A 27,590-nucleotide genomic window follows, 5' to 3' on the forward strand; every position below is an offset into this window, starting at 1 on the left:
GGACTGACTCAGTTATGTGTCACCAGCTCTCATGGGGCCATACTAAGTACCGTATTTTTTGCTCTATAAGACTCACTTTTTCCCTCCTAAAAAGTAAGGGGAAATTTGTGTGCGTCTTATGGAGCGAATGCAGGCTGCGTAGCTATCCCAGAAGCCAGAACAGCAAGAGGGATTGCTGCTTTCACTGCGCAGCGATCCCTCTTGCTGTTCTGGCTTCTGAGATTCAGAATATTTGTTTTCTTGTTTTCCTCCTCCAAAAACTAGGTGCGTCTTGTGGTCTGGTGCGTCTTATAGAGCGAAAAATACGGTACCTCCAAATTCTCCCTGTTTTTCATTCCTCTAGCCTTATCTGTCCAGAGCTGGTTTATAAAACACTCCTGTGAAAATAATAAAGGCTTTCGTCATTTGCCCTTTTTTGGCATTGTAAGCATTCCAGTAAATACTTTGAATCGACTCAGAAGTTTGACACTCTCCTTTCTTCCTTGAGCCCCTTTTCCAAAAAAAATTCAGGTAAATATTGTAGATCAATTACTCCCCGATCCTTAACACATGTGCACATTGTTGGAAAACAAAATGAAAATTCTACCCAAATCTCCTCATTTTGAGACCAGACGAATGCAGACAAATGAGTACATTTAATTTGTGCATATCTGGGTTTACTAACTAAGCGATCTGGCTTTTTAATGCAGAATTCAAATGCATAAATACAAAAGTCGACACGACATTATAATTTGGTTAGCTTTCACCCCTCGCTGCCCCAGAGTTAATTTTTGCATGTTTTCCATACACATTCTCTTTTTCATCCTTCATCCTTGGTTTGTTTGCTCATGTTAACAATAATGAATGTTTATAGTTGCATATCTACCATATCTACACTGGAAAAAAAGTGATAAGATTGTGCCGTTCAATAGGACTGGGATAGATCTGGGATCATGACATTACCAGATTTTAGCTTCTGTTTGCTGATGAAATTAGCCAGATTTCTAACTGTGAACGAGTGCAGCAGTGCAAATTTGCTGGGGGAGGGGGATGGAGAAAAGAAAAGAAAGAAAAAGGCTGACAAAGTGAAGGACGAAGGGCAGGCTATGGCCAGGAAAAAGGACAATGAGAGACTTCTGTTCAGACAAATGGCTCAAAAGCTTGCACCTCTTTAATGAGGTCTTTTACAGACAAGTTTTCTATAAAGAATGGCTGCATGTAAATGCCCTCCAAGCTCACAAGGACTTGTCTGAAGGAAAACAAGAGCACTAGAGGCACTATTGAACTGAAGGCAGAGTAGAGCCATTTGTGTATGTGGTGAGAGGCCTTCTGCGGTAATTTAAAGCTCTTAGTGCATGTTCATTTCACTGAAAGAACAAAGGGCAGAATCGGTGAGTTGGCCGGTGGTATATATCTTTATATTGGATGCTGGTTTTCGTTCAACGGCGAAATCAAATACACGAGCGAAAGGCTTGTCTGTGCTAATGTGCAAATCCTGCAACCTTGCTATGTTCATACAAGCAAGAATTTGCTGAGTCTGTGATGCTTCATCACTACCAATTCAACAATATGAACTCGGCCATTTCATCGCGTTGACCTCAGATTCACACACCCAGACCGCCCCCCACCTCTCTCTGGAGGGCCAGAGCTCCTTCATATCTGGTTTAGTATGTAGTCCAAAGGCCCACAACTCGCAGACTTAACATACAGAATAAGAGAACAAGAAAAACATACGTTTAAAGAAGATTAGAAAACATTTATTGAATATATGGGAAATAATTGTGTACAGCTGAAAACGCTGGCAGCATTAAGATCAATTCAACAGTGTAAATAAGTTTTGATGGATGTAATAATGGAATACTGAATGGTATGGTTTTTGTAAAATATGCAGGGGTTTGTGAAATGAAAAATGAGCCATGGAAAGAGAAGAAGGGAAGTCATTTATATCTTAAGGATGTAAAATGAGTATCTTAAACTGTAAAACAAAAAATGGAATAAAAATGATATGCAGTAGTCCCTCGGTTTTCAAGCGTGTCGGAAGCCGAACATTTTGGTTTTCGAACACCAAAAACCCGAAAGTAATTGCTTCAGTTTTTGAATGCGCCTCAGAAGTCTAATGGCTTCTGCTGGGTGTTTTTCAATTTTTCTAATATGAACTTGCAGCCAGCCCTTTGTGCCTTGGTTTTCAAACGTTTCAGAGGTCGAACTGTCTTTCGGAACAGATTATGTTCGAGAACCGAGGTACCACTGTATGCAATAGAGTGTCATCCAAAGTCTGTGAACAGTGCAGTTATAGCGTGAGATGCAAATGGAACTCATAACCCACCTACTTTCAGCAGCCAGAAACACTATAACCAGACACTGGAGAGACCTGTCAGGAGTAAGCATGGACCAATGGTACCAAATAGTATGGGAAACAGCCTTAGTAGAAAAAATAACCAATAAACTGAAACTGACATGGGGACAAACAGAAGAAGACGCCTTCACCCCGGTGTGGCTACCCTTTATCACATACACAGCCCAACAAGACAATGACAAAAATCCACCAACAGCATACAAATCAATATGGCTAACCTGATTCAAAAACACCCACCCACCCCACTCACACACAAAAACAAAGATCACCACAGCCAATCACAAACAAACAACCACACCCTAGGCCAACCCCAACCTCTCTCACTACCAAAGGGACACAAGTGAGTAGCAGAGAACCTGCACAAGCAACACTGACACAAAACCCCACATATATAAAGTATATTAGAAACATCACCACCTGACACCACCCCCACTCACCTTTTCCCCCCTCCACCCCTTTCCCCCTTTTCATCCTAATGTCTCAACAAATGAAACTGATCTGTAGAAACTGTTACAGTGGTACCTCAGATTAAGTACTTAATTCGTTCCAGAGGTGTGTTCTTAAGCTGAAACTGTTCTTAACCTGAAGCACCACTTTAGCTAATGGGGCCTCCCGCTGCTGCTGCGCCGCCGGAGAACGATTTCTGTTCTCATCCTGAAGCAAAGTTCTTAACCCGAGGTTCTATTTCTGGGTTAGCGGAGTCTGTAACCTGAAGCGTATGTAACCCGAGGTACCACTGTACTTGGAAAGAGAGAGAGCGAGAAAGAGACATTGCACATACATTTGTAAACCAAGAAAATATTTTTTTTAAATACATTATACATAATAAATAAATAAATAAATTCTTCCTGTAGAGCACAATTTTTTACCCACTGTGAACCCCAATGTAGGCAGCTCAATTTGAACATAACACTAGGTGTCCCTTCTACATCTCCAGTGTCGTTGTGAGGAGGTAATTTGTGGCTTCCATCTTGGATTAGGTGCAGTTTAGCATGTCATCTGAGCACTAAACTGAGGTTAATCGCAACTGTGGTTAGTGAAAACTTACCCGTCTCACAAATTGTGGTTTGAAGGTGGTTTGTTTCTATCGGCGGTAGGTAGTATTCGCCACGGTTTGTCCAGGTTTGAGCGACATGGCCGGCTGTGGTTGATCAAAAACAGATACAGATGCTTCCAAACTCCTTCGGATGACCACATCGGAGGGAGAAGCAAGGAACGCACAAGCCTAGAGGAAAGCTAGTTTCATTCCCAAACCAGTCCATTGTGTGATAGAGGAGAAAAACAAGCAACTAGCCTCTGCTTTTGTTCTATAGTTCACAATGGAGAGGATTCAGACTTGGGTGTGGCAAAAGTTGAGCATCTGATGTCCCAGTGCAGATGTACCTGTTACTTCTGAAGTATTAAATTAGAAAGGGCTCACAGAGTGGTGTTTTTTGGGGGTGGATTAAATATTTTTTGCATGCATGCAATCTGGTCATAACAACATTGCCATTATCTATATTGAAAGCATGGCTGATGTGCTTGAAAGTGTCAGCCTTTTAAGTCATCAAATTCTGTGTTGTCTCACTTCTCTGGAACGTTTCCTGTTCCCACATTTTCCTAGCTGTGATCATCCTATCATTTGTGTGTTCCTTTTCACTGCAGAGACACTGAACCAAGCGTCTCCTTCTGTAAAGCTGGAAGAGGTTATTCATTTAGCAGAGCTCTGCATTGAAGTCCTACAGCAGAACGAAGAGCACCATTCAGAGGTGAGGATAACGGCATTAGCTGTACTATAATGCTCAATAGCCACCGTCTATGGCCTCGGTGTGAAGCAATTCTGTCAAAAAGCATTACAGCGAAAGCCTGTGACATATGTTAAAGGCAATTCACATTTGCAGAGCCGTAATAGTTTTGAAGGTTATGAAAAGTGAAGTGAAATAAAACCCGACTTGGGTTTTCTCTTGAATAAGCTTCAGGTTTCAACATTAAAAATAAATAAATATAAACAGCAGATAAAGCAGAAGGGAAAGGGAGAGATGCTTCTAGTTGTCAGTCCCGAAATCTCACAGAATGCATAGTGCGAATGATCCAATTTCCCATCTCTTGACTAAAATAAATAGCAGAAGAGAAAGAGGGAAGGCCCTTATGAATGACACTAGATTTAAAAGTTAGAAGGTTGAAGCACGTTTAGTATTGCTGTAAGTTAACCAACAACACAGTCCCATTTAATCTGTCTTTTTCTTTTAAAAAAAGTGGGTTCAGTCCATGAGGAAGCTCTGTTAAATGAATGAACATGCATTCTGCTCACAGGCAAGTCCTATTTGTTTTGGGGAAGCAAATGTTGGAGACATCCCTAAATAACTTCCACTGAAGCCACGCGGTAACAGTGATATTTCAAGAATTAAGAGTTTCCTTTATTTTACAAAATGAACAAATATATTTCATACACTTGCATTAATATTGTTGTTATTAAGCGTGTTAAAAGTTTGATCAACTAGCTTACAAAGATGCTTGGAAGTTCATATTTTTTGAAATAAAAACCTTTTGGCATTTTTTCCCTGGGAAATCATACAAAGTGGTAAACTAAGATATGGTGTCTATAAATATGATCATTCAAAACATCTGCTTTTATCTCACACTGTCGATTCTAGATTTTAGCTTACATCTGTCATGTGTGAACTTGTTATGGATATTTTATTTTATACTGAAGAAACAGCTGCTTCAATAATTTGAAAAGCACTCCCAAGAGACATTATTCTTCACTAGTATTACCACTGCATTACTCTGTAAATAATTACTTAATAAAATGTATTTGTGGGTTTTGCCTTCTGAAAATATGCATTAAAGTGAAACTTTTTAAAAGAGTCATAGGAAATGTCAGAACTTACATCCTTATTTTTTTGTTCTTAAATTGCAATTTTAGTACATAGTTCTGGAAATAATTTTACATACAGACATACATTTTATAATTCCGATGAATATTGTCTTTTTGAAAAATATTCATTATATCTCTCTCCAAATATTAATAACTGAAAATAAGTTGATACTATTAAAGACAGTACAGATCTCGTACCATTGTAGAAAAAGAGAACCTGTAATCTGCTGGCTTCAAACCCATGTTTAACCATTTTAACTTTTTTCCCCCCACAACACTACCAAAATTTTGGATTCCCTCAGGGAAAAGAGGTATGTAGCTCATCCCAACCAAGGCAGGGCATTTTTTTTCAGGGTTCCATGCATGGAATTGTTAACCACTTTCGAACATGTCGCATCAACTCTGTCCATCGATGGTTTCCTTTCCCCATATTTATCTTCCTTCTAAAATCCATCATATTGGTATCTTCTCTTTCCTCAGTGCGGTTCTGCCTTTAAGTTTCACCTCTCTCGCGGAGCCATCAAACAGCCTTGAGAAGAACTGGAGAACCTTTGACCCTCCAGATGTTGCTGGACTGTAACTCCCATAATCTTTGATCATTGGCCGGTTGGCTTGACCTGATGGACATTGGAGTCCAGCAACATCTAGAGGACCAAAACTTCCCCAGACCTGTCTTTTAAAAGACACATCTATAAATTCAAACTAATTAATCCATCACTGGGTTGTGAACACAAAGACGATAAAATGTGCATGGTAAGTTTGGAGCTTTTCAGGGCCTTGACTCAAGTAGGTTGGTAACCCGTAACCTGTATCCTATAAGGTAAAGTGACCCCTCACTGTTAGATCCAGTCGTGGATGACTCCGAGGTTGTGGCGCTCATCTTGCTTTATTGGCCGAGGGAGGCGGCATACAGCTTCCGGGTCATGTGGCAAACATGACTAAGCCGCTTCTGGCGAAACCAGAGCAGCGCACGGAAACGCTGTTTACTTTCCTGCTGGAGCGATGCCTATTTATCTACTTGCACTTTGACGTGCTTTCAAACTGCTAGGTTGGCAGGAGCAGGGACCGAGCAATGGGAACTCACCCCATGGCGGGGATTCGAACTGCCGACCTTCTGATCAGCAAGCCCTAGGCTCTGTGGTTTAGACCACAGCGCCACCCACGTCCCATATGTATATGTATCCCATATAGAGCACTAAAACCTACCTAGAGCCAGGAGATCCACAAAGGCTTCCAACGTGGCTGCAATTGTTCACCAAGCAGGATAAGGGAATCTGAAAAGAAGCTTATCTGGCAGGAGGCAACCCATGTCACTGAAGGTCCCCCAGGGAGAAGCTGCAGAGAAGGGATAGACGCCGTGTGTCACTTCAGTCTTGAGCAGAGAGTCAGCAAATTGGAGCCACTGCTGAGTATTGTTCTGTCGACTGTGTAGCAAGTGCTGCCATATAGTATAATACACATTTTAAACAATAGTCTGGAAAAAAAGAAATCAGCCTTTAATCTCATACAATGACATTTCTCTCTCTCTTCCTCTCAGAGTGCATGTGATAAATCACTAATTGCATTCATTTTGGTGTCTTGTTATATGGAACAACGTTGTGTCTATGATATTTGTCTGTCTAGTTTAACCACTTTATTCATAGGCATCAGTGGGTCAAGAGAATTTTTCCAATACAATTGAATTCTCTCCCCCTCCCTCCCCCCCCCACACTATATTGTTTCTCTGCAAGGATATATAGAGATGGGAAAGAAATTGACTGGTTTCCTGGGCTGCATTGTGTGTTGTTTTTAGTACATGCTCAAAATAAGATATTTAGTAATGAAAGCAAAGCAAGATTGGGGAGAAGATTATATAAAGGGAAATCTTTTAATGCCTTTTTCTCCCAATCTCAGCTTTTGAGCTAATTAATTAGATAGTTATTTATATAGTTTGATGTTCTTCCTCTTAATTGATTTCATTTTTGCAGTATTTTTATCTGAGATTTCTAGTTAGAGGAAGGAAGAATCTGACCTCTGGTTTTCTCATAGGCACCGGTTATACTTTTTGATGCAACCAATTACCATTTTCTTCAGTAACAGGTAGAAAATGGTCCGGTCATTGTAAGAGCTAACCGATCTTGGAAAATACTTTTTCAGCTGTCAACAATATTCCCTTTCTAGCTGCAGCCATTAAACCCATGCCAAAAATTACCAAAGTCATTAAAGAGTCAAGGATATGAGTGACGCCTATGTGGACATTTTTAGTATCTCAGTGCTTCATTACTCTTAAGAGTCCTGATTTATTAGCAGATATGTCTGTACCTGTGGCTATCATTCATACCTACTGTAGTCACAACGATACCTTACTTCTAATAACTACCATTAAGGAATTCCTTATCAGTCATCTACAATGTTGTTGTTTATAAAAAAAATATGCTACAATGTTGTATATCGATATTTTGTAACTATCCAAGGGAGCCTATATCTCCGTAGCTGATACTAGTGAAGTATGCAAATGGTACATAGGAATATAGGAATCTGCCATTTACCAAATCGGACCATTAATCAATCACAATAGATCAGTCGGCAGAGCAGGAAACACTTACTTTCTTTTTTATATATATAATAATTTTTATTGAGTTTACATAATTTTTACCATAATTACAATCCGTTAGAATCATAACATCACCTATAGTCTTGTTCAAACTGAGCCTCGACTCCCCCCCCCCCCCACTGCTTGGCTTTCATAAATATTCACTTACAACTTAGCATTTCTATATCAACCTACAGTGGTACCTCGGGTTACATATGCTTCAGGTTACATACACTTCAGGTTACAGACTCCGCTAACCCAAGAATATTACCTCGGGTTAAGAACTTTGCTTCAGGATGAGAACACAAATCGCGTAGCAGCAGCACGGTGGCAGCAGCAGGAGGCCCCATTAGCTAAAGTGGTGCTTCAGGTTAAGAACAGTTTCAGGTTAAGAACAGACCTCCAGAACGAATTAAATATGTAACCAGAGGTACCACTGTATCTGTATTTACCTTCTTTCATGCTTATAAAATTTACCTTAATAATGGTAAAGAGGTTCCAAAAATTAACATTACAAAATATTTTAACTCAGACCTGCAAACGTTCTCAAATGTTTACAGTGTACAAATTTACTCCAGTCCCCTCCTTTTCCTTACATTTCCAACATTCCTTGTTTGATTAGGAGACTCTTACTCTCAGGGTTGTGGATTCAAGCCCATGCTGGGCAAAAGATTCCTGCATTTCAGGCAATTGGACTACATTGACCCTTGTGGTCCCTTCCAACACTATAGTTCTATGATTCTATAATCTAGGTCATTATTGTCTCCATTGATGGGCAATGACTCTCTAGAACAGGCACAGGCAAACTCAGCCCTCCAGATGTTTTGGGACTACAACTCCCATCATCCCTAGCTAGTAGGACCAGCGGTCAGGGATGATGGGAATTGTAGTCTCAAAACATCTGGAGGGCCGAGTTTGCCTGTGCCTGCTCTAGAATCTGGCAACAGAGTTTTCCAGCCCTAGCTGGACATGTCAAGAATTGAACCAGAGAGGAGGTCTTCTGCATTCAGAAGTTCGTGGAGCTAGTGTGCGTCTACATCTCATTTTCAGAGTCAACCTACACATTAAAACAGTCTCGTAAAAGTCACTTTAGGAACAAACAAACATTCATTACGTGGTGGCTAGAGACGGGCCATTCTGACCATGTCAGTTTTTCTCTGTTTTTCCATTTTCCAGTAGAAGTTTGGGTCTCTGCATTTCTCCATCAGTTTGACTATAAAAAAAAAGGCCTTGTGAAAATTCATCAGCATTTTAGTTTGAAGTTCTACCAAGTTGTACTTTTTATTTGCTTAATATACACACTTTTGCAAGCAATTTCCCGTAATATGATGCATTTTCCACCAGAATATGCTTTTAAGGCGGCCTTTACCATCTGTAGTTTTTATTGTATCAACAATAATTTTAAGATTAAAAAAAATCTGCTTTTTTATTAATTCTCCAAAAATATTCCAAAACATTTATCATCATACACATTTTTTTTCAGTATAAATTTCTTCTTGACTTCCCCCCTTCCTTTCCTGATGTTTGTTTTGTACTTCTCTTTATTAACTAGTTTACAATACATGTGCTTTTATTATCTAAACTTCACTATCGTTAGTTCTTTCAATAATCCACTACTTATATTTCAAAGCCTGCCCACAACTTCATGTATGGGTAATACTTTGGTACAGGCATCGGCCCTCCAGATGTTTAGGGACTACAACACCCATCATTCCTGACCACTGGTCCTGTTAGCTAGGGATGATGGGAGTTGTAGTCCCAAAACATCTAGAGGGCCACGTTTGCCTATGCCTCCTTTGATAGATAATCCCATCAATGTTCTCCATTCCTTCTTTATCATTATGTCCTCTTAGTTGGGCAGTTAATTTCGCCATTTCAGCTTAGTCCATCAGTTTCATAAGCTGTTACTCATAATGCTTTTAACCAATGAAACATTTCTGCCCTCAATGAAATATACCAAATTTTTCCATGTATTAGATGCCTCCATTTATATGACACCCCCTATTTTGGGGGACTAAATTTAAAGAAAATGCCATGCCGCTGCGGGACACGCTCCCTAGAGTGTGTGCGGCATGGGGAGGAGCTGCGCGCCCGCCAACCAGATGGCTGGCGGCCCACAGCTCCCCCCCCCCATGCCACTATCCGTGTATAGGACGACCCCAGTTTTCTGACATGATTTTTGAGTCAAAAAACCACATCTAATAGACGGGAAAATATGGTATACTCTCTTCCTTCTTCACATAAGTAATATACAACGCAGAATATGACTTTCCTTAATGCAGTGTTTTTTCCCTAAGCAGAGTGCACACAACTTGCCATTGCTTCATAAAAATGCACGTTAGTGTGTTTCATCGTATTTTGTGTGTGTGTGTGTGTGTGTGTGGAAATTTGATTTATCTTCCTACTCCCTTTTAATTAAAATTGTGTCTCACTTGTGATACAGGCCTTTGCTTGGTGGCCAGATTTGCTGGCTGAACATGGGGAGAAATTTTGGTCTCTGTTTACGGTTGACATGGATTCCGCACTGGAAGCACAGCCACAGGACTCCTGGGATACTTTTCCTCTTTTCCAGTTGCTTAACAACTTCCTACGGAATGACCGTAAGCTTTTTTTTAACAGTTTAGTTCTATCATAACATCAATTGCAGCTATGAATAATTTTGCCTTTCGAGTGTTCAGAGCTGGCCTAGATCGTGTAAATCTATGTAAACATATGTATTTCATTTAACCCTAGCCTTTTCACATTTGTGAAAGTTGTGACCCTGTGTGCTGGTACATGGGAGTAAGCCCTGGTGGACTCAATGGACTTTCTTTAGAGTAAACATGCATAGGCGTGGGCTGCAAGACAGCTGTCAGCCAATTATGTATATACTAAATTAGATAACAGGACACAGCCGTTATATTAAATTAGCAAAAGCTAATAAGATATCTATGCAGAGTGGCTCTAACAGCTTTCTTGCCGAACGGGGTATCATAATTCCTGGGACATCCCCTGTTAGAGAATCATGCTCTGGTTCTGCTATGTGCTGCAGAACAGATGCATGTGAGCTGCAGAAAGGCTAAAAATCTCTTCTTGCCCTAGAAATTCAGAATTGAATACAGTGGTACGTCTGTTTTCGAAAGCCATAAACCTGGATGTAAATGCTTTGGTTTTGAACACTTTTTGGAAGTCGAACATGCTGTGTGGCTTCTGTTTTGAGTTTCCCTATTGTATTGAGTTTTCTGTGTTGAGTTTTCAGAACTCAAATGGTCTTCTGGAACGGAATACGTTCGAAAACCGAGGTACCACTGTGTTCCACAGGAGAAATTTTAGCAGGCAGATCTCCTTGGCATAAAAATGAAGCCTATGTCTCTCGTGCATATTTCCATGTTGCACTTCACAACGATTCATTTCAAAATCTTTACTTATATAGGTGGCCCCCCTTACCTGGCGGGGGTTACGTTTCTGGCCCCCGCGTGCATAAGTGAAATCGCATGAAGTGGGGAGCACCCTCTAAACACCCCTTAAATGCTCTCTCTGCCGCACGCTCCTAATCTAGACCAAAAATAGTGCACTCAAAAATATCCACAACTAGAATTGAAGCTCTGGGGCTGGCGGGAGGCTGAAGGATGTGCAGGAGAGCAGCACTAGCTCTACAACTTCTGCACATCAGCTGTTAGGCGGGGAAGCTGAGCAGCATAAACAATCCCTACTGCACCGCCAATCTCTTCTGGGCTTCCTCTGCCCTCACTGACGTCCACAAGGACTCTCCAGCTTTCTCCTACCATTTCCGGCTTCAAATTGAATTATTTAATTTTTTTTCCCTTTATCAAATTATCCTCTAATGGTGTTGTTTTATTTGCTGGTCACCTGAATGATATAGTGATAGAGACTGATTTTCACAGCTGACTTAGAATTTACTTCCTGCAGCCAATATCTGTATTGCAAGTACTGTAAATTGAAAAGGGTTCCTTTTATTTTGGAATGGTATCTGAAAACAGGGCATGCCGAGATAATGTATTTTATGGAGAATCAAGGGGAGATAAATGTTGGTTTCTTTGAAACAAAAATGTAGATATGTGGGGGGTTTTTTGCATTTTAGAACATAGTTCAAGATGGAATGCAACCATTTAGGGTTCCTCTCCTTTATTGTGAATGGTTGTATTTAATAATTTAATAATGAATAAGTGATAAAATAATTCCGCAAGATTTTTCATAGACCATTGACCAACCAGTACTGATCATCTCACAGACTCTCCAGAAATGGATAACTGGAAGACTTGGATTTACATTCTTTTTTCCCCATCAGTCAATTAAATATGTAATTACTTCAAATAATTATTGGGGGAAGCTTTCAAGGGAGGAAGACAATTCATTTAAATGACAGAAAATGCGTTTTCATTATGAAGTAATTATGAACAACGTTATGAAACGCTACTGAGGGAACTCAAAGGCACTGGCATTTTAAAAGACCTAATAGCCCTGATATGTTGGGGAGGGGTGAGTTAATAGCAAGAAAAAGCAGATTGGGGAAGCGTTTTTTAACAGTTGTGTGTCATTTTCCACCCTTGTTCTAACTGAGAGATAGAGAACATGATCCTTTCTGGCAAGGAGAACCATTTGGGAATCCCATTTATGCCACCTGAAAGCTTTTGTGAGTTGTAAATAAGATACCTAAATGGGGGGGGGGGGAATTGTAGAAAATAATACATTTTTTTCCATCAGCAAACCCGCTAGTTCCTAGTAACCCTTCTGTCTCTAGAAATGGAAGCAGATTACAAATAATTATTCTAAAAGGAATTGACACTTAGATAAAATACACTATTCTATGTAGTTTGTCTGTAATACTCAGACTTTTCACAGAGTTAGCCTATTAAGACCATCGGACAGAATGCCCTATGCTTGTGGGACTGGTGTCACAAAGAGTCTTCATGTAACGACTAATAAATATTTGTGGCTGAACTGCTAGGTATAAATCTATTGCTGAAGACATCCAACTCTTTAAAAAGAGCCCCACAAAAATTTAAAAAAGATGGACACCCCCCCCCAAAAAAAAAACCCTTGAGTGTGTTCTCGTGAGGATAAAAAGGCTAGTGTTAGTAATTAACAAGGAGAGTGAAGTGGAGTCAAATTAGCCATAATAGAGCCCATAGTGACTGTTAAAGTTACCTCTCATTATCAAAAAGCTCATTAGGAAATGAAGAGGTGGAAATCCCACTGGGTTATTCTCTCGGTGAGGCCAGTATCAGAGATGATTTTTCGGGTTTCTTTTGAAATGCAGAACTGTTAGGTCCCCATATTGTAGATGAAGTTAATCTTCAGCCTTTGAAACGTGAAGGGTTGACACCTGCATGTTGTACTATCTCAAGAGCTTTCCGTCAACTCAAAATCTGTGAAACTGCAGATGGTTTCCAGATACACCCGATATGAGTACCCTGCCAACATTTTAAGTATTATTTTAACCTTTTGATTATTTAATGAAACAGATGTAGTGTTGTTATCACATGTATATAACCACAGTGCCATATTATAAATTCCTTGGATGAGAAGCTAATTCATTTCCCGTGGAATTGCAACCATTTGATAGGTGGCCCTCTCTTTCAAATAATGCAGAAAGAAAACCTTGAATTGCTTCCGTCTTCTATACCACGTGATTCTTCTCTATATACCGACTTTGTCCCTGGCACCTAAAATGCCATCATTTCTAAGATAGCTTCAGAAGACTGTTTGTGCTTACTGCATGTGTGTATATTTACCTAATGGGTTAGAGGCCAAAATATCAATGAAAGTTTGTCGGGCTGTAATTTTCTTTTGCTCAATTTGAAGGATTGGGATGGTTTTATAAGATATACACTGAAATTGGATGAAGTAATTTAGAAGGTATGCCCTTGACTTCAGTAAAAAGCCATATTTGACTAAAGGTCAAGTACTTAAGATCTACCACTACGTAGAAACTCAAGTTTGAATGAAGGTCAAGCAATAAAATGCTTATCTTCAGCGTTACCATGTTTAATGAGTGGAGGTGGAATTTGCATAATATGTTGCCATATATTCATCCTTCCCACTGGACCATATGGAGTGATGCTAAACCTCACACTCTGATGCACATCTGTCTACTTAGTGTTAAATCCATGTCGGCATATCATCATCTGTAAGAAATCTGCATACATTTAGATGGAAATCCCAGTGAGTGTTAATGTTGCTATTCCTATGCAAATCTATATAAATAGGCCCGTAAATCCATTTGATAATTCAATCCACTTCTGTTTGATACGCTTATGGTGGGCAGCTTCCTCATACCATACCAAAAAAAAAATGGTATCATTTTGCTATTTGTGACACTGGCTGGTGATTTGATCTTTAGGGACCACTTTAGCTGCTGTGATGGAATGAGGCAGGAAATACTTGGTTCAAATCTCTGGTGAGCCATGAATAGACGGGGCAACCTCTCTTTACTAACTTCTGGGTGGTTATAAGGATTGCTGAGTAATGAAGTACAGTGGTACCTTGGTTGTCAAATGGCTTGGCTCCCGAACAAATTGGCTCTTGAACGCCGCAAACCTGGAAGTGAGTGTTCCAGTTTGCGAATGTTTTTTGGAAGCTGAACATCTGACGTGGCTTTCGATTGAGTACAGGAAGCTCCTGCAGCCAATTGGAAGCTGCGCCTTGGTTTTCAAATGGTTCTGAGATTTGAGAAGTGAGGTTACAGGGAACCAGGCAGAGGGCCTTCTCAGTAGTGGCACCCACCCTGTGGAACGCCCTCCCATCAGATAAACAACTATCTGACTTTTAGAAGGCATCTGAAGTCAGCCCTGTTTAGGGAAGTTTTTAAAGTGTTATCGTGTTTTAATATTCTGTTGGGAGCCACCCAGAGATTCTGGGGAAACCCCAGCCTGATGGGCGGGGTACAAATTATTATTATTATTATTATTATTATTATTATTATTATTATTATTAAGCACACAGTGCTGAAGCTTCCTTTTTGGAACATAAAACTGTGAGATGAAAGTGTGGGTTGTTGTTTTCTAACATGCTACAGGGAAGAATGTGTGTTGGCAAGTCTTCATTCCGAGCGGCCGTACAGACAGGCTGCCTTCTCAGCTTGACCTTTTTGCGGGGCTTTTAAAAAAAGGTAAAGGGACTCCTGACCATTAGGTCCAGTCGTGACTGACTCTGGGGTTGCGGCGCTCATCTCGCTTTATTGGCCAAGGGAGCCGGCGTACAGCTTCCGGGTCATGTGGCCAGCATGACTAAGCAGCTCCTGGTGAACCAGAGCAGCACACGGAAACGCCATTTGGGTTCCCCAAAATTGGAACATAAATAAGCCCATGGAAATGTATCCTCAGGCTGATGCAGATCCGTACCAATATGCTCATAAGGAGCCATAGCATGGCACAGGGATCAGCAAACCTTTTCAGCATGGGGCCAGTCCACTGTCTGTCGGACCTTGTGGGGGGCCGGACTATATTTTGAAGGGAAAATAACGAACGAATTCCTATGCCCCACAAATAACCCAGAGACGCATTTTAAATAAAAGCACACATTCTACTCATGTAGAAACACCAGGCAGGCCCCACAAATAACCCAGAGATGCATTTTAAATTAAAGGACACATTCTACTCATGTAAAAACATGCTGATTCCTGGACTGTCTGTGGGATTTAGAAGGCGATTGGGCCTACCCATGGCATAGTACAACAATCTACAAAAAAACCACAAGAGCTAATGGAGGGGGAGCAAGGGTGCATGTACATTATGCAGTCGGAGCTGTGTTCCCTTCAGGTCTCGGATCAAGGTCCATAGAAGCTGCAGAGCTGAGAATAGTGGGGAGAGATCAATGTGAGGTTGGGAATGAGAGGTTGCAGAGGGAAAGGTGTGGAGCACAGCAGCGTAGTGGGGAGAAACGATGGATAGTTGCTGGCATTTAAAAGACATGTTATAAGAACAACAGTCCGTGGTGTCTAGAGAGCAGGTGTACTGGGTCTAATGTAGGTGCTTTGGGAGATGGTTTTTTTTTCCTGATGGCTTTAATGAACCTAAGTGCAAAAATATGTTTATGGTGGCTGAAGCTTGGCTTTGCTGCTTTGCTTTTTTAAAAAAACTGTGTTTCTTTCCGATATGTTATTCAATAACAAACGCTGTTAATGTGAAGGAAACACAGGGGGATATAAGTCCCTACCAGGAATGAGTCACTCAGGCTTCACCTGCAGCCCAATATCCGTATCAGGTTGGCAGGTGAGAGCAACCTACTCGGACCCTGAGATCATCTTCTGAGGCCCTCATTCGAGAGGTCTGGAGGGTGGCAACATGAGAACCGATCTTCTCTGCAGTGGCTCCCCGTCTGTGGAATGCTCTCCCCAGGGACGTTCACCTGGCACCTTCATTATATGCCTTTAGGCGCCAGGCAAAAACGTTCCTTTTTAACTAGGCCTTTGGTTAAGTACTATGGGAAACAGCCCTACTAGAAAAATTAACCAATAAGCTGAAACTGACATGGGGACAAACAGAAGAAGACACCTTTACCCCAGTATGGCTCCCCTTTATCACAGCCCAACAAGACCATGACAATAATCCACCAACAGCATACAAATCAATATGGCTAACCTGATCCAAAACAACCACCCACCCCACTCACACACAAAAACAAAAATCACCACAGCCAATCACAAACAAACAACCACACCCTAGGCCAACCCCAACCTCTCTCACCACCAAAGAAGCACACATGAACAGCACGAGCAACGCTGACACCAAACCCCACATACATTAAGCAAAATAGAAACATCGCCACCCGACCCCACCCCACCCATCTTCCCCCCTCCACCCTCCCCCCCCCCAAATGTCTCAACAAATGAAACTGATTTGTCAAAATGTTACATGGAAAAAATACGAGAGACATTACACATACTTCTGTAAAACAAGAAAATTTTTAATAAAAAAACAAAAACTAGGTCTTTGGTTGACCTAATCAACATCCCCATACCTTTTTAAAATGTGGCTCTTTGGGGGGGTATTATTGGGTTGTTGCTTTTATTTTTATTTTATATACTGTGATTTTTTTTGTGAACCGCCCTGAGACCTCCAGGTATAGGTCAGTATATAAATTCAAATAATATTAATATTAATAACAACAACAACAACAACTTGCAGCTCCACATAGGAAAATGCACTTGGGGCCCAATCCTATGCACACTCACTAGAGGTTCCATTGAGTTCAGTGGGGCGTGCATTCAAATCAGTCTGCACAGGATCACGGCCAGGATCACCTAGGAGCCAGGTGAAGATGTTCCTGAAGGCAGTTGGCAAATTAGGAAGCGCTTCAGTTCATTTTTTAACATATGAATTGTAAATGGCATTAGCTTATGCCAGATCTCCTGATCCAAAATGTGTTCACCTCCAAGTAGGCGAATCAAAAGCATGTGCAAACAGGGTCTTTCTGGATCGAATCCTGTGTGAATAGGATTATATCCCTAAGTCACCCAGTTTGCTTAAGGACTTCCGCTTGTGCAACAGAACTTCCCTTCCCTTCCCTCGCCCTGAATGCCTCCCAGATTGTCGCTCAACTCTTCGGAGCAGATTGGGGTGTGTCGGGACACATGGGGAGAAGGGAAGGGAGGGAAGTTCACTGCATAAGTGGAAATACAGTCATACCTCGTGTTCAATATGCTTCAAGTTGAGCATTTTCAGGTTGCATTCCGCAGCGACCCAGAAGTAACGGAACGGGTTGCTTCCGGGTTTCACCGCTCGCGCATACACAGATGCTCAAAATGATGTCACGTGCATGCGCAGAAGCGGCGAATTGCGACCCGCGCAGATGCGGGTTGTGTTCTGCTCAGGATGCGAACGGGGCTCCGGAACGAATCCCGTTTGCATCCAGAGGTACCACTGTACTTGTGTGGGTGGGACAAACCTTTATCTCCATTGCTAGTCCCTCAGGGGTAGCCTAACTACTGTTATTTAGGCTCTGGTAACCTCGATGTTAGATTACTGCAAGACATTATACGTAGGGCGGCCTCTGAAGACGATTCAGAAACTTCAGCTAGTGCAGAATTCAGCAGCCAGGTTGCTCACCGAGGCAAGACAGTTTCAGCACTGATGGTTTGACTGCGCTGGCTACCCAGTTTCTGGGCCCTATTCAAAGTGCTGGTTTTGTCCTATAAAGCTTTAAATGACTCAGGGCCGCTATACCCTAAGGACCTCCTCTCTCCGTATGAACCTACCTGGACCCTCAGATCATCTTCTGGGGTGCTCCTTTTCGCGACTCTTCCAAAAGAGGTCCAGAGGGTGCCATCATGAGAATGGGCCTTTTCTGCAGTGACTCCCTGTTTGTAGAATGCTTTCCCCAGGGAAGTCCGCCTGGTGCCTTCATTATACACCTTTAGGAGCCAGGTGAAGATGTTCCTCTTTAACCAGGCCTTTGGCTGATTGACATCCAATGCCCTTTTAAAATGTGTTGGGGACATGGAGGTTGTTTTTGTTTTGTATTTTCGTATTGTGTATTTATGTTGTCAACTTCCCTGAGACCTGCAATATACTACTAATTGTAGATGATGATAGCAACAACAATATCTAGTTAATTTTAAAAGCACTAATAAACCAGTATTTATGACGCTGCGCACATTTTTATTGAAGAATATCAATAACTATGGCAGTAAACACCACAAAACGTGACATTAGATTGCTGTTATGGTTGCCTCACAACACAAGTAGTTATAATTAAGGTGTTTAAGTAACCTCTGGCGGAATGCCGTCAGCACATAGTGTCATCTTTAAATCCTGTCATAACCAAAGCTAGGGAAATAATTGCAACCTATTTTTTTTTTGTCTGTTTGTTTTTCAAGCACTTTTGTGCAATGGAAAGTTTCACAAGCACTTGCAGGAGATTTTTGTTCCCTTGGTCATCCGCTACATTGATCTCATGGAGTCCTCCATTGCCCAGTCCCTTCACAGAGGTCTTGAACAAGAAACATGGCAGCCTGTCAAGTAAGTGTTTCCGGAAGGCCCTATGCCAAATTGGGTCCCCATTTGGTTTGCACCTACTCCTCCAGCTTTCCTTTTTACAATCCATTTTTATTGTGCTCCTACGTTGTCTATTTCTCTGCAGGACCATCACCAACAGTCTTCCCAATGTAGCTCTTCCAAAAGTTCCAAGTTTGCCTCTTAATCTTCCACAGATACCTAGTTTTTCAACGCCAACCTGGATGGCTTCTTTATATGATTCCACGTGTGTATTCTTGACTGATCTTTAAACGTTGAGTGTGTGTGTCAGCTCTGCACGGCCTTACTGATGTCATGTACAGCTGTATTTGGACTGCATGGTGTTTTGTGATCATTTGGTTGGAAATTGCAGCTTTTTGGTTGAAAGCCAAGCATGGAATGTCATTGGGTTGTGCTTTTTGGTGTGTAAAATCTCAGTAGGAAGTAGCTTACAATTAACTAGGCAAAGGTTTGTTGTGGTACATTTAGCAGTCATCACCCTTAATTACATAATTGCTGCTATTTAGTTAATAAGCAGTGTGGAAACACTTTAAATTATTGTACTTCAGTATGGTGGGGTTGTTGATTTTTTTTTTTTAATGTCAATAGCTCTTCGTGTTTTGGCATGTTATTACTAATCCACTGCATGTGCTAAAAGATTTTTGAAAATAGCAGCAACAGCAATTGGTTTGCGTTATTTTTCTCTGGCTTTTCTGGATTCCCTCGTAATAGGACACTGCCAAAATTAATCGAGTTCAAATCTCACTTAATTAGCTACTGGCTGTCGGAGATTACGTCCCTGTTGTTGTTTTTTAAAACAGATTCAGAGGAGCTTTTGTAGTTTAAAATGAAGAACTTCTCAATTAAGCATTACAGTGGTACCTCGGGTTAAGTACTTAATTCGTTCCAGAGGTCCGTTCCTAACCTGAAACTGTTCTTAACCTGAGGTACCACTTTAGCTAATGGGGCTTCCCGCTGCCGCCGCACTGCCGGAACATTATTTCTGTTCTCATCCTGAAGCAAAGTTCTTAACCCGAGGTACTATTTCTGGGTTAGCAGAGTCTGTAACCTGAAGCCTCTGTAACCTGAAGCGTATGTTACCTGACGTACCACTGTATAGCAGGGGGGGGGGGTTGGGGGGTGGTGGAAGGCTCTCCATGACATATATTCAGCAAACAAATGGTTATTTTTAGGAATGCTTTCATACCTAGTACTAAATCAAAGTTTATAGCACATTTACAAGCAATGGCCCATTGCTGGTTCCATTACTCTTTGCTGCCTTGCCTCTACAGTGGTACCTCTGGTTACATACGCTTCAGGTTACAGACTCCGCTAACCCAGAAATATTACCTCGGGTTAAGAACTTTGCTTCAGGATGAGAACAGAAATCGTGCTCCGGTGGCGCAGTGGCAGTAGGAGGCCCCATTAGCTAAAGTGGTGCTTCAGGTTAAGAACAGTTTCATGTTAAGAATGGACCTCCGGATCTAATTAAGTACTTAACCCGAGGTATTATTATCTCTATTTTGATGTTCAGAGGTGATTAGTCTGTTTAGGGAAGTTTTTTATGTTTAATGCTGTATTGTGCTTTTAATATTCGATTGGAAGCCGCCCAGAGTGGCTGGGGAAACTCAGCCAGATGGGTGGGGTATAAATAATAAAAGTGTAACCAAAATAGCTCTAAACAGGAGTGCTCCACACCAAAGCTGTCCAGGTGGATTCTAGAATGCAAGTGGTGAGAAACTTTTCTTGAGGAATACCGGGCGCTCAGTAGAGTGCATGATCGTCTACAGGTAGATTTTCCATTGAGGCTTTTTTGGTGTGCTTCTGCGCCAGTCGATTCTTAGAACCACCAGTAGTTCACTGTGACCACTTTGCAAGGTTCCCTTTGAAGACAACATCGCTTGCCTCAGTGCCCTTCTGTGTACCACTGCTCAAACAGTGCCCGGGGCATCCAGGGCACATCGGAGACCTATTTCATGAGATCAGTTTAAGTTTTTGAGGCCTATTGTCAGGAGCCGGAGTCAAGAGTAGGTCAGCAATAAAAATAAGCACAGTGTCCATGTGGTTAACTTTGAAAAAACCAAAACATTGCAGGCCTAGTGATCCCAACAACCCTTCCCAATGAAGCAATTGCCCCTATGAAGCAGTTGTGAGGTCTGGAGGTCCCTGCCTTCCCCCAGCTGCCTCAGTCCCCTCCTCGCCAGGGGAGCTTTCTGTGCACAACCAATCTCTCATCTGGCCTTTTCAGTTCTCTGCATGTTCTAGGAGACCAAGGGGGAGTTTGTTCCAAATATCCGTCCCAGTTGCTAATACCCCTTTGGAGGGCAAGTCTCTCAAGAGGGTGTTGGTGCAGGTACTCTTGGAGGAAACTGAATATCAAGACCCATTTCATTCTGGGTTTAGATGTGGTTTTGGAATAGAACCGGCCTTAGTCAGCCTGAGGGAGGACCTTCTCCAGAAGAGGGACAGGGGAACTGTCTGTCGGAACCGGGGGATGAAAAGCTAATCCCCAGAACTGCAGATATTAGGCATGCATGCAGTTTTACATTTCCCAAGTAATCTTCTTTTCCGTTGCTTAAAAATAAATTAAAATGAGTACCGCCCACCCAACCTCATTTACCGTATTTCCCCATCTATAAGACGCCCCCATGTATAAGACACCCACACACCATTTGGGGGGTCTCAGTTTTAAGAAAATGAGGAGAGATGGCCCAAAGTTGTTGAGCCTCTCTCCCCATGCATCTGCGGGCAGGAAACACTCCCTAGATCAGGGGTCTGCAACCCGCGGCTCCGGAGCCGCATGTGGCTCTTTTACACCTTTGCTGCGGCTCCAGGGTGGATACTAGCGAGGGGAGGAAGTGCATTGTGTGCCCTGACACTCCCCACTGTGGCGGGTGCTGTACTGGCTGTGAAGTCGTATGGGGGCGGCGCGTGCGTTAGTCACGCACCGTCCCGACGTCACCTTCCCGCCTACCCGCTACATTGTAAGGGGCATGTACGCTGGTCACTACATTTAAAGGGGTCATGTACGCTGGTCACTGCTTTGAAGGGGAGTGAAAAACACACACACAAAAAAAGGTAACTTGTTAATTTAACGTTTATTTCTATGAGGAGGAGTAATTCTGAGGGCTCAAACAAAGAAATAATAAAAAGTGACAAAAAAGTTATTTTTATAATGACGAGTTTTGCGGCTCCCAGTTTTGTTTTTCTTCGGAAACGGGTCCAAGTGGCTCTTTTTGTCTTAAAGGTTGCAGACCCCTGCCCTAGATCGTTTCCCGCGTGCGTCGACACCGGAGGAGCTTGCGCTCTCACCAATTGGATGGCTGGCAGGAGCACAACCTCCCCCGGTATTGCCGCACATGGGAAACGACTCAGGCATGGGGGAAATTGCGCTCCCACCAACGAGCTGGCTGGCAGCGCGCAGCTTCTCCCCACGCAGCTGCGGGCAGGAAACACCCCCCAGATTGCTCGCTGCTCGCTACAGCATTGGGGGAAGCTGCACTCCTGCCAACTAACTGGCTGGCACCGCGCCGCTTCTCCCCCCCCCCCCCCCAGCCACTATCTGTGTATTGGACAACCTCAGCTTCTTTTTTCTTTCTTTTACTATTTATACCCCGCCCATCTGCCTGGGTTTCCCCAGCCGCTTTGGATGGCTTCCAACTGAATATTAAAAATACAGTGTCAGACATTAAAAACTTCCCTAAGCAGGACCACCTTCAGTTGTCTTTTAAAAGTAAAATAGTTGTTTATTGCCTTGACATCTGCTGGGAGGGCGCTCCACAGGGCAGGTGCCACTACCGAGAAGGCCCTCTGCCTGGTTCCCTGTAACCTCACTTCTCGCAGCGAGGGAACCGCCAGAAGGCCCTCAGCGCTGGACCTCAGTGTCCGGGCTGGATGATGGGGGTGGAGATGCTCCTTCAGGTATACAGGACCGAGGCCATTTAGGGCTTTAAAGGTCAGCACCAACACTTGGAATTGTGCTCGGAAACGGACATGACTTCTGAGTCAAAAAACCTTGTCCAATACACGGGGAAATACGGTATCTAAAAAGCCTGGGTGTCATCTGGAATTGGGATCCTTTGGGCAAGGTGCTTTCAGCGCCTCCCCCCTCCCCCAAGTCACTATTGGCAGTGCCCATTCTCTTGCCTCTCCCTCTGGGCCGAGGCTGTTCCACCTCCCAGAGAGTGGAGGCAAGACATGGAGAGGCCCCAGAGGCTTCTCTATGTGCTTCTCACTGCTAGGGCGCTTGCTTGCTTGCTTGTTCAGAGAGCTCAGGTGAATTGTCAGCAACAGCAAAGAGAAGGAGCAGCAGAGCCAAGAGGCTCCAGGGATTAGCAACAGGCCTTTACTGTGACGTGGGCTCCAGCAAAGTGCTTGACAATGCCAGAGCTTGACACTGGTGCTGGGATTATGCAGAGACATAGGCGCCGACTCCATGGGGCTTGAGGGGGCCCGAGCCCCCTCAAAAATTCGTTTGGGGGGGCGGAGCCCCCCCAATAATCTCCGGCACCCCTCCAGCAGAGCGCCATCGCCGCCCCTCCCCCAGCCCAAAATGCACAGGGAGGGGCGGGCTGCATGCCTCCTGCCCTCCCTCCCGAGCAAAAGCTCCACCCAATTTCCTTTGGAGCTGATTAATAGGCGCAGCACGCTCTCCCCTATTCGCTCACGAGGAGGCGGCGCCACTTTATTTGCATATTCATGAGCTTATTTATTATTCATGAGCTTTCCCGGGCCCCCCCAATATTTTTTATAAGTCCGCGTCCCTGTGCAGAGAGCGTTGTCACTCATTGACAGGGAGCTAAGTCAAAGGATGGGCAACTGTGCCTTATCAGACGAAGACAAACTGTGGCTTGTCTGTGAAGCTTAAAAATATGAACGACAGAAACTGCCTCACACGGAGGAGTCAGAACATTGGTCTGCCGTCTCTGGCTAGTAAAAGCTTTTTCTTAGACCTGTTCCCACTCATCCCTGATCTAGAGTTGCCAGGGATATTTGGCATGCAACAAATGTGTTTTACCACTGGGCTCTAATAATAAAATGGATTCTTTTAAAAAATCCTGGAGAATTGAAAAGTTACTTCTTGCTCAGAATATCAGCTGATCTCTATTGGTCTTTGGGTTTACTGCTTATATGTTTTAAACCTTGCAGAGTCTTCCTATTCTAAAAATTAAATTGCGAACCTTTTATAGAGGTATAGATTGCTCGACGCAATTTACTGTACATTTTAGGTTACAGTCATTCATACACATGCACACACAAAGGGGTGCCAATTTGAATGAAATATTGGGGGACAGGTAAGCCCCACCCCACATAATTGATCACATGACATGGTGCACACACACACCATATTAATGGTAATGTCTACCAACTTTTTTGGGAGGGGATCAGATATTTTATTGAGGGGCAAAGGGACCTCAGCCCCTAGGAGTTGCCTCCTATGTATACACACATATATATAAATTTAAAAATTTAAAAAATCATCCAGTAGCACCTTAGAGACCTACTAAGTTTCTTCTGGGTATAAGCTTTCATGTACATGCACACTTCTTCAGATACTACACAAAAGCTCATACCCAGAACAAACTTAGTTGATCTCTAAGGTGCTACTGGACGATTTTTTGAATTTTTAAATTTATTTTGACTGTGTCAGACCAACACAGCTACCTACCTGAATCTAGAAAACACACACACACACACACACACACACACACACACACACACACATATATATATATATACACACACACACACACACACACCTAGGAGTAAGTCCTATTGAACTAAGAGGGGATTCCCTGTTCAGGGAAGCTTTTAATGTGTGACATTTTGATGTATTTATAAACTTTGTTGGAGGCCACCCAGAGTGGCTGGGGAAACCCAGCCAGATGGGCGGGGTACAAATAATAAGATATTATTATTATTATTATTATTATTATTATTATTATTATTATTACTTCTGAGTAGGGTTGCACTATTCATCTAGCTGTACTCAGCTATGGTGAACTAAATATAGTTTGCCAAATATACTTATACCTATTAAAAGTAGTATCTCTGATTCCTCCAGAATCAAATTTTACATGTTTTATTTAATATGCTTTATTTGTAATAGAAGTATGGGTTGTTTGCATACGGTATAGCTTGTCTGCTGGCCTTTCCATTCACATAAAATGGATACCCCCCCCCCTTTGTATGGTTAGAAACAGGGAGTGTGTGTTCTTATCTATCATTGCACAGCCCCAAGAACATAATTACTTTGTTTTCGCTTGTTTTTGCTGGTCCGTCTCTTTAATGGCACATTTGGGGCATTGTGGATTAAGGTGGAGGAGGTATTAAGAGAGCAAAACGCTTTGCGTAGCATTCACTCTTCTGCTTGATTGGTCCCTCGAGAGGCCAACACAGAGGACCGCTTGGCTAGACATGAAAAGCACACTGAATTATGCTTGGCTGTGAGGCTTGTTTTTGAATTTTCAGGAACGTGAGCGGGTCCTGTAAGGGCTAGCTAACATTCCTACGGGATACATGTCAGAGGGAAACTCAACAGGTCACCACTTGGGAGTGTGAGCTAAAATTGTGGTGTCCACAGTGTGGTAGGAGCAGTGTGTTCATAAGCATAAGAAAGAAGAATATTCCTACAGCCAGGGAGAGAAGCATAATTCTCTCCTTAGTTATACACAGTCGTGATTTCTCTTATTTCTTTATTAAAGTGATCTGCCCTCCATCCATTATTATGCCAGGACAAGGAAACAAACAGGACAGTTGTATCAGCTGTATCAGTAAAACAACTGTAAAAGTTCTGCGTCATTTATGCAGTAGCCAGAGATACAAGGAGTTAGCCGGGAGAAGCTTGGGTGAAGAGGTACGTTTTCAGTTGCTGGCAGAAACACACAACTGTTGATGCCCACCTGATCTCCAAGTGGAGATCATCTCATAAAATAGGTGCCACCACAGAGCAAGCCCTTCTCTTCACCACTGTTGAGTACAGTAGTTGAGATCCTTCACAGATCGCAGTGACATTAATGTTGCCGTACTTTGAAATGCAAACAGTTTCATTCTGTGCCGGGGGAATAAGAATAGCGTATCCACCCTTGCTTTATAGAAAGCAGTTGCCAAAAGATTAAAATCTTTTTGAAAAGTGCCAATTTATCATACGTTTGAATTACAAGAACTTTGTGCCAAAGGGAAAGACAAGTCCTAGTGCAGATATCTGCATTGTGATCAGAGCAGATAAATTATGCACCATTTCCATAGATTATTGTAGCATTGTCAGTGTCGAAGCCTCTTATCCCTGGGAGAATTTTATTCACGCAACCAAACATATCCAGTGACAAAATTGCTGCATTGCTAGGAACACATTATTTCTTTGTGTTGCTGCAGCTTTCCTTCCTGTGTCCCATCAGCTCCCCCCCCAAAAAAAAACCCTTCTGTGAATATTGTTGCGCAAATTCCCAAATGAAAGAACAAATAAAGTTATTGTGACTTTGTGTCATAAAAACCATAAGAGGCATTGATTACTGGGTGTTTTTGACATTTCGTGAATCAGCGGCTATTGTAGCTTTTACTGTAATTGGTGAAAGCCAGTTTAAATGGCTAACAGGAAATGGTTATGCATAGGATTATTTTAACAGCATTTAGAGAAAATAATTTCTTCGTTTTTTTATTAGGCCTGTTGGGAAACATACATATTTTTAAAAAAATATTGGACATCACACAAAAATTGGTTGGCTTAATTCTGCTTTTACAGATGAAGCTACATTTGATCATCACAGAGCACAGACAAACATTAAGCTGACTTTTTTGGCTTATTCAACCTTTATCCTTCCATAAATTTGGTTGCCTTATCTTAGGGTGTGTGTGTAATGTACAGGCCAAATTCAAATAATGGGTGTAACAGACATTATACCATGCAAGACTTTTATCACAAGTGTCAGATTTTTCCTTGCAGACATTTTTCAATCTGGTATGACCCTCAAGGGAGTGGGTTGCGCTGTGGTCTAAACCACAGAGCCTAGGGCTTGCCGATCAGAAGGTCGGCGGTTCAAATCCCCACGTTTGGGTGAGCTCCCGTTGTCCGATCCCAGCTCCTGCCAACCTAGCAGTTCAAAAGCACATCAAAGTGCAAGTAGATAAATAAGTACCACTCCAGCGGGAAGGTAAACGGCGTTTCCATGCGCTGCTCTGGTTTCGGTGTTCTGTTGCACCAGAAGCGGCTTAGTCATGCTGGCCACATGACCCGGAAAAACTGTCCGCGGACAAACGCCGGCTCCCTTGGCCTGTAAAGTGAGGTGAGCGCCGAAACCCCAGAGTGGTCTGCGACTGGAAATAACGGTCAGGGGTCCCTTTACATGACCTTACATGGCCCTCAAAGCTTGCATAGCCACTTCTTTTCCCAGAAACAGGCACCTCAGGCAGAACGTAATGTACAGTACAACCTGCACAATTTGGGGTTCAACCAGGGATCTCCGTGAACCTGAATCCATCCCAGATACAGATGTAGCTCTTTGGGCCTTTTCATGTTAGTTCTCTAAAGCCCAGATGCAAGGTGAATAGTGAACTGATACTGACACCACCTTCACTGCAGGTTGCAAAGGGCAGGGAGGTGGCCATGGTCAATGTGCTGGCAGAAACTGCCCTTCCTGCCACCATTGCTGCCACTCCCTTCTCAAGACATAGGGAAGGCAGAAGAAGAGGAAGAAGAAGAGTTTGGATTTGATATCCCGCCTTTCACTCCCTTTAAGGAGTCTCAAAGCGGCTAACATTCTCCTTTCCCTTCCTCCCCCACAACAAACACTCTGTGAGGTGAGTGGGGCTGAGAGACTTCAAAGAAGTGTGACTGGCCCAAGGTCACCCAGCAGCTGCATGTGGAGGAGTGGA

At 42.6% G+C, this 27,590-nt stretch overlaps 1 protein-coding gene across 13 annotated transcripts in view; it reads left to right on the plus strand.

The window, feature by feature from the left end:
* The window catches only part of CADPS2 (calcium dependent secretion activator 2), a 349,563-nt gene that overhangs the window by 267,647 nt on the left and 54,326 nt on the right, over positions 1-27,590 (plus strand). For 7 of the 13 annotated variants that reach the window (XM_081928821.1, XM_081928827.1, XM_081928826.1 and 4 more), the window contains 4 exons: positions 3,980-4,083; positions 10,208-10,364; positions 18,584-18,725; positions 18,847-18,966. In XM_081928821.1, coding sequence (XP_081784947.1) covers positions 3,980-4,083; positions 10,208-10,364; positions 18,584-18,725; positions 18,847-18,966 — 523 coding nt within the window. The remainder of the gene's footprint in view (positions 1-3,979; positions 4,084-10,207; positions 10,365-18,583; positions 18,726-18,846; positions 18,967-27,590) is intronic. The other 6 variants (XM_081928831.1, XM_081928832.1, XM_081928822.1 and 3 more) reach the window with 1 other exon arrangement.

Source organism: Podarcis melisellensis (genome assembly GCF_964234715.1).
Source record: "Podarcis melisellensis genome assembly, chromosome: 10".
Classification (NCBI taxonomy): Eukaryota; Metazoa; Chordata; class Lepidosauria; order Squamata; family Lacertidae; genus Podarcis; species Podarcis melisellensis.